This window comes from Vanessa atalanta, chromosome 7 (assembly GCF_905147765.1).
Source record: "Vanessa atalanta chromosome 7, ilVanAtal1.2, whole genome shotgun sequence".
In the NCBI taxonomy this organism is placed as follows: domain Eukaryota; kingdom Metazoa; phylum Arthropoda; class Insecta; order Lepidoptera; family Nymphalidae; genus Vanessa; species Vanessa atalanta.
In genome coordinates this window covers 853,193-865,658 of record NC_061877.1, presented here as the reverse complement: position 1 = coordinate 865,658, position 12,466 = coordinate 853,193, and the positions used below count along the sequence as shown (strand labels likewise).

Here is a 12,466-nt window from a genome sequence, read left to right as displayed (position 1 = left end):
AGGAAACGAAATTATCTTATTTTTAAGAATATATGTATGATGAGTAAAATGACCAAGTGTGTCAAAAGTCAATATAAAACAACTAACGTAACTTTTATCATGTTTATAATACCTATGTATATTTATTATTATGTATATATTATTTTGACTTATAAATGGCTCAATAAATCTTTTATTCTTACACCCACCCACACACATACACATTTTTCGTATAGTAGTTACCGGCCGCAGTTTCACCTACGTGTTCAGATGATGAATGGGAGCTGTAGGATGATAACCTATCTGCTATTCCGGACAATAATCTATCTAAGCGCTACATTTTAAATACTTCCGTTCAATAATCGAGTACATTAGCATTTCACAATAAAGCTTGTCTCGCCTAATATTTGCGCAGAGAGAACTAAATATTCATTGTTCTATATCAAAGAGCCTTTGATAATATTAAGACAAATTACGTCAAACAAAGGTATTATAAATGTGACAGGAATATAACTAAACAATACAATAATGTAACAAGACCCATTCTAAACCAGAAATATTTTGAAATGAAGTTGATCATGTCATAGAGAAATATAAAGGAGAAACTCAATTAAAATATATGTTTCTATGTATATATATTCCTAGTGATGATGAATAATTATGATGGATGTTGAGCATACTCCACCATCTTGTCAAGGTATCACTCATTGGCCTAATAAACCATCAATTATGTGTTACTGTGTTTCGATTTGGAGACTGATTTTTTTTACAAGATCACGAGATATAACTCTTATATCCCAAATAAAAATATTATCTTTACTTTTTAAGATAGTTAAGCTTAATTTTAAATATTAATATTGTTATTTTTATGTTTACATTTTTAAATATCAACATAAACAGACAGCCCGTCACAGCTACATAGGGTACCGTTGAAAATCCGCGTTGGGTTTTTGAACCCAAGTTCGGAGCTGAATGGTAAACCTATTAAGGTTGTAGCCGTCATTCCTCGTCAAATTTTTAGTCTTTTGATTGGTGTTTTCTTTTAAGATTAATATGGTATACTTTATTAATATTTTTTCAAATTTCTTTATACTTTATTTTTAATTGCATTATTGCCTGTAAATATCCTACTGCTGGGCTAAAGGCCTCCTCTCCCTTTGAGGAGAAGGTTTGGTTGGAACATATTCCACCACGCTGCTCCAATGCGGGTATACATGTGGCAGAATTTTGTTGAAAATTCAGTGGTGCCTGTCTGGGTTTGAACCCGAAATCGTCGGTTAAAATGCACGCGTTCTAACCACTGGGCCATCTCGGCTCTGCCATTATTAGTTGCGCCGTCCTTTAAATAAACTTTTCTATCTTTCTTTCTTTCATTATAGGCAACATGATGATAAAGAATGATGATCATTTACAATGAGATGGATCATCTAATAATAGGAAATTGAAATATTTATATGAAACCCATTTTATCTATACTTAGTAGGATATATTTTATTTACCTTTCTCATGACGTCTCCTGCTGATAATCCTGGATAAGGAGTTGAACCCAGTGTAACGATTTCCCAGAGAAGTACACCGAAACTCCAAATGTCTGATTTTACGCTGAATATGTCGTCGTATAACGATTCTGGTGCCATCCATCTGAAAAAAAAAAAAAACAAAATTAATTGGTTCCAAGTCGTCTGACAAGATTAACATGAATGTAATTCTAAAGATTGAACCTAATGCGTCTGGAAGATGGTCCTGGAAATTTACTGGATTATATTAGGGGAAGATCGCGGCTCAAATACTTTCAATAACCACTGAATTTTCATTTATTAAATGCGTGTTTATAGTGCGTCTCGTGCTTGATTGTGAAGGAAAATATTGTGAGTTTTTTATCTGGCAATATTTATTTTGTTTCGGTCTAATCTTGCAAGCTGTTCTAGCTTCCATATCCTACAGAGTATAAGATGTTTGTCCAGTTTCGATGACACTTATGTCAAGCATGACCTAATTCTACACCCAGTATCGCCTGCACAAAAAGGAACTCCTCAATGGCCAGCTGCATAAACTGTATAAACATAATATTCCAGAAAAACATTTCATTCTCTTTTTGTCTTCATATTATTTCAAGACTGTTTTGTAAGTTTAAAATTTTCAATTATTTGGGAATTGAATTGTTTATAATAAGACATTCATTTGTTCCCAATATATGCACATTTTTTGTTAGCGATTAGAGTTTTATTTATATCAGCTTATTTGTATTGATCGTATTGATTGTATTGTGTTATTTGTATTGTATTAATTTTAAAAATTTATAATAACAAACTAAGTCTGATTTATAAGTAGGTTAGTTTCTTTCGACGGTTCTCTCTCTTGTATTTTCATTTTCAGAACCGTTGGTAGTTTTTCACTCGACAATCGATAGCTAATTGTAACTTTTATATGGATAAAGATTTTGATAAAAAAAGAATTACCTAATTGGCAGGCGTCCATCGCTCTTGCGTTCATAAACGTGAGTCCCAGCTACGTCCCTCGCAAATCCGAAATCCGCCACTTTACACGTTCTCTCTTCCGTGATAAGAACGTTTCGAGCCGCTAGATCTCTGTGTATTATCTGTGAAAAGGTAAAACGAGATTTATTTTATGAAGTTGACATAAATGTTTATTTGTTTGATATCATTCGGTTTTTATCTCATTCCTTTTTTTCTGATGGACCTATCAGATTCCATTATAGATAAATAATTCTAAATATAATGTATTTTACACAATGTTATAATAAAATATTGTACTTCGTAGTAAGGCTTCATGCAAACCCAGCTAAGTGAGTGAGCTAGTGTAATTAGAAGCACAAGGGGCCTAACATCTAAGGTCCCAATATTTTGAGGTCATTTAGAAATATTAACAAGTATCCGTTGAAATATATGTATACGGAAACGAACGTTCATAAGGGCGAAAACTTGCAAACGTAACTTTGTAGGTAACAAAGTTACAGTTGCAAATGGGAGGGCCTAGGATGAAATTTCAGAAAAGGAAGGAGGCTAGGAAGTCTAAGAAGTAACAATGATATATGATATTGCTAGTCAACCAGATATAGTATATATATGTATGTACATTTAATGGACCTCGACGTTAATGCTATTGAATATATTCATCCAATTATTTCGATAATTTAACAGTTTGTATTATGAATTAATGCAACCTTTTTTCCGAATTATATTTAATATTAAGATGTTGAACGTTTTTTGTTAATGTAAATAAAAAGAAAAACATACGGTCTGACTTATACATTGTTTAGCATTTAGTTGAACATTGATGACAGCTATCTCTTTCTTGTTATATTTGATTTGACGTTAGACAGAAAGAGACAGACCATTGCTCTACTTTTTCTTTGATCAACAATCACGGCTTAAATCAGAAAATGATATAAAATAATTTCTGTATTTAAGAATCATGAAATTATTTATATACAATGAAAATAATCTCACCCCTTTAGAGCTCAAGAAGTCCATTCCCCTGGCAACTTGAAAAGCGAAGTGTGTCAAGTCCCGTGAAGTAAGGAACTGGCTGCCTCCATGCGTGTTTCCATAGTGGCGCTCAGCTCTGGAGTCACGAAGGAACTGCTGCAGCTTACCCAGGCTAACGAACTCCATTATCACAAAAGTAGGTTCCTGTGTGTGAAATTAATAATGACAGTTTGTAGAATTAGATTTAGTAGATTTTTTTTTATTTGTATATTTCTATAGGTGTCCATAATAACATTAGGTATGTATGGAATGCCATAATAAGTCAGTGGTAAATGACGCGGATTAAGGTTAACAGGTTAACACTATTGAAATTTCCTGCCTAATCTGTGTTAATAATTTATATCGGAAGGATAACACGTGTCGGATGAAAATCTGCTATATTTGTATCATCATGAGATGTGGTTTTAGTCTAGTAGTAGGAAAAGTACACATTTTACTCTAACTTAACATAATATAAAATTTTAAGTAGAAATCTTCAAATATTTCTTTGAGAAAATAAATTATAAATAAGGAATTTATTATTTCTTCAAATTTAAATAAACCGAACGGGACCGACATCGTTCGTCCGACATCGTCCGTCATTTATGAGGTAACACACATAAAAACATTACTGGCTAATTGATTGCCTGCCTTTTTGACATCGGTTAAAAATTAATAAATAACGTTGATAACAAGAAAAAGCACCGTAATTATATGCAAAATTATTTAGACGAATATGAACACAAATAAAATTACGTGTCATATTAAAAAAAAAACCAATACAAATGGACTCCAATTTTCAATTTACTTAGTGGTAGAGCTTTGTACAGACTCGTCCGGGTACGTAAACTCATCAAATATTTTACTGCCAAACAGCAAAAGATACATAATGATGTTGTGTTCCGGTTTGAAGATTGAGGACGTCAGTGTAACTACTGGCACAAGGGATATAATGTCTTGGTTCCCAAGGTTGGCAAAGGCAATGTAAGGAACGTCTATGGGCCATTGCCCGTCCGCCTACCTAACTGACAAAGGACCGACGGAAGAAATTCCGTACACAGAGATTATAATGTTCATTAAATTAATTTCTTTTTTTTCTTACTCTCTCAGTATCCCTCTCTCTCTCTACATGTAACAAATTAATCAACCAAACAATTACGCTTCATATTGATGCGTTCTAATTTGAATGTTGAGTGAGCCAGTATAATTACTAGGCATAACGTCACACGGTTTAACAGTTAGTTATTAGCAGTTAATAGGAGTTGCTTCTGCTATGATCTTTAGTATTTACTACTGATTAATCCTTATTCATCACTTAGTATATATACATATGTTGAACACTTAAAATGCATATATTGAACATAAGTAAGCTGTTTATTAATAAGTTCCAAACCTTACCCGTGATGATCGGAGGAGGCCTAAGACGTTCCGCTTCATTTACAATCATTAACTTAGTCATTATTTAATATATATATTTAATTAATATATATATATATATATATATTTATCCAAACTATACAAAATATTATCATAACCAAAGATGGCGGTTTAGAGTCCGGGCTGTTTGCATGGTACATACATTAATTTTGTTTTCTTAGTAATTAAGGTAAATCTTGTGAGGGAACCTGCACGTGTCTGATGAAATTCTAACACGTGTGTGCCATACATCCTGAATTTAACAGCGTGATAGAATAAGCAAAGATTCAAATTCAAGTAAGTAGGAGTTTTACCTTTTCCGTACAGCATCCTATAAGTCTGACGACATTAGGATGAGTTCCTAAATTCTTCATGACAGTTAATTCTTGTAATAAATCAGATTTTTCTTTTTCTGACGCGTTTTCTTTGAGTGTTTTCACAGCTACCGTCTGCTCACCTTTTTTGCCTGAAAAATCAAAACATTAATATCACTTGAAAAAATCAATAGTAATATTATACATTCGAAAGTATTTGTCATTCAGTCCGTATTCACGGGAAGACTACTGAACCGAATTTGATGAAGTTTGGTATGAAGCAAAATTGAACCTTAAGGGTTTTTTTGTACTTTACACCTGTAAACCAACACGCGAGCGCAGCCGCGGGCGATTAGTCGATAACTATAGTAGCGGCACGCTATGATGGCCGTTTTGACGTTTGCCCGCTCATGAAGTTTCGTATATAATAAATAATCACATCAAAGGAGCAAATTGTTGTTCTTTATTGTCAATAGTGACGTGCAGTTAGTCATAAAATTTATCGAATGTGATTTCTAAACTACAAATATTAGGGTACCGCGAAGATAACTTTTTTATTATTTTTTTTGCGTAAACGTGTACGTCACACTCTCACACTCGACCTCGTAGTCGGTGTTATATTTGTGTTGACAGTAAATATTTTATCTATTTTATAAATTATTTATTTTATTTATATATGTTTATTGTAATGTGTTTATAAAGTTATTCATTCTAATTCCAATTTTTGATTTAAATCGATTTCGTTCGAATATATTACTTAAACTTATTTTATATTTTTTTTTATTAAACCTTTTTAATCAGATACTACTTGCAACAAAAACTTGAATTAAATTACTTGCAAAAAAACAAAGATTTGAATATATTATATCGATAGTAAATTTACATTTCACATCACTTTTTTAATGTGTCAAAACGGCCATCGTATCTTGCCGCTAGAATAGTATTGTATAATTATGATTGATGAAAATGAGTAAATAGTGAGTTTCGTTTCATAATTCTGAGTTAATCTACATTTCGAACGGGTAGCATACAATATGGTGTATCTTTAAATAATATATATTTTGTAACATATTTAAGACTCATAAAATAATTCAGTATTCAATCTTTACAATATAAATAAAAAATCAAGGTGAGGCGTGGGGCAGCAACCGGGCGGTCGGACCGAATTATGCATATATGCATTATGTATATATAAATGTTCTATATTATGTATTAAATAACGGATACAGTGAAATAAATAAACATTTATTTAAAATACAGAGTGAATTAAAAAAAATAATTTGAAAATAATAATATGTAAAACCGAACACAACAAAGACGGAGAGAAATAGACAGAAAAGAACAGCTTTGTTTCCGAAACTGTAGCTAATTTTTATAAATTCTATTTCATTACATTGATTTAAAATTGAATCGTGGAAAATATTTTGTTGTTTAATTTCTATGTTCAGAAAAATAGAACTAACAACGATTGTGAACATCATCTTTGTCAAAGTAAATATTATCAGGAGAGTCAACATTAAACAGAAGGCACGTACATATACGTCTGACACATATTTCTATTTGCTAAGAGAAGCTATTATTTGTTATCTTCTATATATATATATATATATATTTATTTATTTATTTATTTATTTATTTATTGGGAAACAAACAGCATATACACATCATAATAGTTTTCACATATAAAAAATAATTACATAAGCCAACAAAGTTTCCACTTTTGCACAGTGTCATGGAGTGAACATAGAAAAAAAAAAAAAACTTATAATTATCAGAATTTAACATTTTACAATTCAAAGTGAATTTAAGAATAGGAAAGAAAAACAAACATCTTAAATGTAAAAAATAATATTAACTACATGAGCTTTTTCAAAGAACGAGAAAACTTTAAAATACCGTCATTAAAAATATCAACACTGTTAAACAATGTGTTATAGTTAGTACAAGCTCTTACGAGAAAACGATTTTTTGCATAATTTCTTTTACATAATGGTACAGAGTAGATATGTTTACATCGTATAGAAGAAATAGAACACTTAAAAAATATGTTATTTAATAAATATGTTGAGTCTATAAGATTATTAATGATTTTATATAGGAAAATTTGATCCCTATATACCCTGCGGTTCTCAAGTGACATAATGTTTAGACTTTTGACAGAGTTGTCCCCAAATTTGTATGTCATTCTTTTAAGAAACTTGTTTTGGACGCTTTCTATTGCCAAAATATTGTGTTAGAATATTGCGGATTCCAAACAGTGGAAGCGTATTCCAAATGAGAAAATATATATATATATATATATATATTTTAATTCTTAGTTCGTTAATCTCATTATCGATATTAGTCAATATATTCTTGAAAATGACGATTCGAAAGATCTACTTGAATAAAGTGTATATATCTTGATTTTGGTACCAAACGACGAAATCGTAGGGTGATGGTTATTTAATAGTCAATAACTGACTATTTTATGAAATCCGTTAATCCTTCCACGTTTTTTAGTTATTAATCCACTGTAAAGCGGGCGCTACCAGCTGGTTTCTATATAAGCAGTCTTTAGTGTGTTATTTGTCTAATGGCTATAATATGTGAGATCCCAAAGGCTCTCGTTTTCAGTCTAGCGCATAAAACATGTTGTTTTTTTTTTTAGTATAAGTAACTCAATAGCAGTTTACGGTACTTATTCTTCATGTCTCGGAAACAAAGCCGCTTGTTGCACTAAAACTGAGTTTTCACACACACGCACACGCACACGCACACGAACACGCACACGCACACGCACACGCACGCTCTGACGCAGACAGACACACACACACACAAACTTGTGAACTATAATATACACCATGCTGTTAGATGATTTTCTTTTTATAGTGACACATTTAATCGCTTCACGATTTACGATATACATTACTAAGAATAATTCGTACCTATTATATATTTAAAAACAACCCACACAACCTAATTTTAAATTATATTTAAATATTCATTCACAGAAAACATTCTGAAATATCTAATTATATCAATGTGAAGTGCTTTTATATTTAACGTGTACCAATGAGCCTATTGAGAATAGCTCAAAATACCTGTTGTCTAAAGTCACGTTACTGATTAATTTTCTTAGAATGTTTCGTTTGAGGGGTATATCTGATATTTAACTATGTTTAAAGTCGCAATTAATCGCCTTTGAACATGCAATTTGTTACGTTATATAATAAGTCATTTATTAAATAACATTATACAAAACGAAATGGATATTTCTTCCTAGAACAATGGTGCGATTCCTATGGTATATTGGTATACCAATATGCGCAAATAGTTATATGCCTAGTATTACGGTATTAATTTTGTTGACTTCCAGGCAGGATATATTACATACATATATAATTGTACTTAACTAACATGACTGTACTTTTAGATGTTGAAAAAGAGAAACTACTGAGTTTCTTGCCGGTTCTTTTCGGTAGAATCTACAATCCGAACCGATGGTAGCTTCACTTAATATAGTTTGTTAAATGACGATTCAAAAGTGCTTGTAAAAGCACACTTGAATTAAGTATATTTAGATTTTGAATAAGGCTAGTCACATTAGGTAGAGCAACCTCATATAATCTTAGGATGATGTGAATATGAATTTACTAACATTTTATAAACGTTATTTGGTTCTTCTGTTGGTAATTTTTCAATAACTACCTTGAGTTTAGAAACATGGAATGGCGGAAAGCCCGTAAATGACGTATAATGTAGTTATAATTATGAACACCACGCGTTTTTTATTGTATCGAAATTATAAGTTTTAATTTTATAAATGGGAATATTTAAGCTGACGCATATTCACAAATGATGTTTAATATAAGCTTGTACTAAGACCGTGATAAACTAGTCGTATTGAAAATATCTCAACATACCATCAATATCAATAGCTTGAGCGCGCCAAACTTGGCCGAAGGCGCCTTCTCCGACAATATTGAATATCCTTATTCGATGCCTTGGAAACTCCCATTCATCGCGCGGCTCTTCTTTACTTATTGTCGTTTCTTCTGAGAGCTGTAAAGTATTCACATTTAAATACATTCATTTACAATATTTATTATACATAAATATTAAAAATCAAATATTATTTAAATAAATTACAATGTTTTTTTAAAAAGTTTCAAAACTTCTTCAATAAATAAAGTACCTCTAATATTAAACTATATTTTTGGTTAAGTTTAATGCTGTATGTCCTACTTTAATCAATTCAATGGAAATTATAAGTTTCATTTACAATTTATTTCCTGCATTGATCTATTAGAAAGATCTCAAGACAGAGGTTAGGAGTGACAAGTCGTTGTTATTGCTTAGTTCAGAGTTCAGTGAACTTTAATTCTAACGTAGTAACATAAATTACCAATGCTGTCTATAATCCAAGTATCGTTCTGTCTGAATTAATTAGTTCTCCTCGAATTCATGTCGTCTAAGTAAATATTTTATAAGGTAAAGGTGACTTATAATTCAATATATTATAATATTAGTTATTAGAACTAGACTCGCTAGATTTGCTTCGATAAGTTTATCAAAATTATTTATTTCTCATAAAACTCGCTGAGGCGAAATCAATTTGGAATCTTCTAAAACAATGCTAAGTCACGACTTTTGGACACCCAATTAATAAACTTCGAAAATTTTGTTTTTGTTTTTCAAGTTGTTTTTTTTTTTATTTGTTATTTCAAGTCATCGTTTTGACTTGAAATATTCAGCCTTGATTTTTATTAAGTATGTTTAAACAATTTCTTAAATTAAATTTTATAAAAAACTAGGCTCCATGTCAACTGCTGCTACAAAAAAGTAGATTCCTTTTATGCTTCTATTCTTATCGAATTAAAACCTGAATATTATCTTTGATACGAATATTTTTTACCTCTATTTTGCTTAAAAAATTAAATAAAAGGGGCAAAAAATTATAGGTAAAAAAGTTATATTTTTTTTTCACGCACCAGAAATCAGAAAAATAACAGAAGAAATAAGTATAAAAGGCCTGCGTCTACTTTGAAGAGATTTTTTCCAGCACGTCCAGGAGGAAAAAAGAAAAAGGAAAACAGATAAATAAGAGAAAGACACGTTCAATTATACAAAATATAAATTACAATAAATAATTAAAAATCAGATAGAGAGTAGTAAGATATGTATATTTTGATTTTAATAATAAAGGTATGCAATACTGGTTTTTCCAAATTTTAGCAAGACAACGAAAAGGTCAAGACTGACCTGTAAATGGTTATTATCCCATGACTCATAACGATTTGAATATGCACGAGGACGGTCCCACATGTTGAGGGCATGTGAATCTTGGAGCACGATGCCACTTGAGTCTTTGCTCTGTGGACAACCGGAATGAAGAAATGATATGGATAAGCAATTATGTCACCGAAGTAAGATAACTTGGACAGGCATTGATATCTTAACATTAGTTTTAGTATTCAGAGGCGCATGTGATTATTCTAATTTTAGTTTTAGTATTTAGAGGCACAGTATTATTTATTAATTCGTTTTACCTACAATATTATTGCTTTCAGTGGAACTCACCATATCATCTTTTTCAGTTTTCGTTTTCTTTCCACCGTTCTTTTTCCAAACAAAAATTATAACTCCAGCTACAATCGCTACCAGTCCACCGATTGCCACAAGAGGTATCACTGTTAGTGGAACGTCATTTCCGATGGGAGTTTCTACAACTGGTATTTTTGAACTATTACGTTTGGTTTCGTCAGATTCTACCATTTTATCTTCATGCGGATCATTTTCAACTTTGTCAGTTGTTTTCAAAGTAGAAGTAGTTGTTGTTATATCAGGTACTGTTATTTCTTCAATAAATGGTTCTGCGGCTTTGGTTGTGCTGTGCGTAGTTCTAGTAAACTTTGGTGGTAGTGGTACAGTTGGATAGCTTGGTAGAGCGAATGGCGGTGGACGAGGTACATTTGGCCTTGAGCCAGTATTGTCTGTTATTGTAGCTAAGATTTCTGTTCTCTGTGGGATTGAAGAACCATCGAAAGCTGTCACCCACAGAGAGTAAGACCGATTTTCCTGAAAATGAGAACTGTAATGTGTACAATAATATTTAAAATATTAATATTATATCTACAGAGTGGATTGAGGAAGTCCGTCTGGATAACTACCACCCATTTCTCAGATATTGTACTGCCAAACAGCGATAATTAGTACTGCTGTGTTTCGATTAAAAGGCTGAGTGAGCGAGTGTCACTATTGTCTCGAGGGACATAATACCTTAGGTTGGTGGCACATTGGCGATATAAGGAATGGTTTATATTTCTTGCAGCACCAATCTCTATGGAAAGTGGTCAACGCTTACCATCAGGTTGCCCATTTGCGCGTCTGCCTAACTATATAATACATAAAAAGGATAGCTGCAGGGCTATTCTGTAACAACTCACTTTGATTCCCACTCGGAAATCGGCTTTGAATACCTATTTTGAAGGATACATAATTGGAATGTTAATATTATTATTAAAGTCCTTTTCACATAAAACTTTCTGACATTTCACGATTATTTTCTGTGAGGTGCGTTTGTTCGTTATATGTGACATGATATGTGATGCTCCAAAATGTTTTGTTCGAAGTTATTTTTATTAATATACTTGTCCTTACCTTATCCTTTAATGTATCATTGACGGTGACAACTCCAGTGTTTGGATCAATTTTGAAAGGGGAAGGTGGTCCACTTGTTTCCAGTCCGTATGTCACGGCTCGCGAACCAGTTCGTTCTCTATGAACCTTTGTTACTACAGAACCGATGGGATCAGTGGACATCGCGAACCAGTTGCGATCCACATGTGTTATCGCAGGTAAGCTGAAGCCTGGTGGCATTTGTGACGTCACTGTAAAATAAAAATAAAACAAAAATTAATCGATATACGAATCTAAAATAAATAAATAATTATTTGTATTATTTAATAAATTCTACACTAGATAAGGTATTCCATTGACGATGTCCTGCCAATTTTGGCTACGACGGCGAATCCTAAGGGATTATAGTGCATAATTGTGTGCGTAATAGATGCATCTATTAATCCAATTGGAGCATTTTTTTAATTGTTTTTTTTTTTAATATTGAAATAGATTATCATTTTATTTGATATAATCATATAGTTTCTACTACGAAAACCTTCAAATAATCGTTTAAATATCTAATCTTCATGAAAAATACAGAAAAACTTTTATGGTAATCGGTCAACCAGTATCGAAGTATCTTAATCCAAAATCAAGCTCCATTTT

At 31.8% G+C, this 12,466-nt stretch overlaps 1 protein-coding gene across 4 annotated transcripts in view; it reads right to left on the bottom strand.

Moving 5' to 3' along the window:
- The window catches only part of LOC125065373 (tyrosine kinase receptor Cad96Ca), a 75,974-nt gene that overhangs the window by 1,028 nt on the left and 62,480 nt on the right, over positions 1-12,466 (bottom strand). For 3 of the 4 annotated variants that reach the window (XM_047672937.1, XM_047672936.1, XM_047672935.1), the window contains 8 exons: positions 11,840-12,069; positions 10,760-11,257; positions 10,442-10,552; positions 9,103-9,241; positions 5,198-5,349; positions 3,450-3,632; positions 2,439-2,578; positions 1,479-1,620 (listed from right to left, as the gene is read on the bottom strand). In XM_047672937.1, coding sequence (XP_047528893.1) covers positions 1,479-1,620; positions 2,439-2,578; positions 3,450-3,632; positions 5,198-5,349; positions 9,103-9,241; positions 10,442-10,552; positions 10,760-11,257; positions 11,840-12,069 — 1,595 coding nt within the window. The remainder of the gene's footprint in view (positions 1-1,478; positions 1,621-2,438; positions 2,579-3,449; positions 3,633-5,197; positions 5,350-9,102; positions 9,242-10,441; positions 10,553-10,759; positions 11,258-11,839; positions 12,070-12,466) is intronic. The other variant, XM_047672938.1, reaches the window with a different exon arrangement.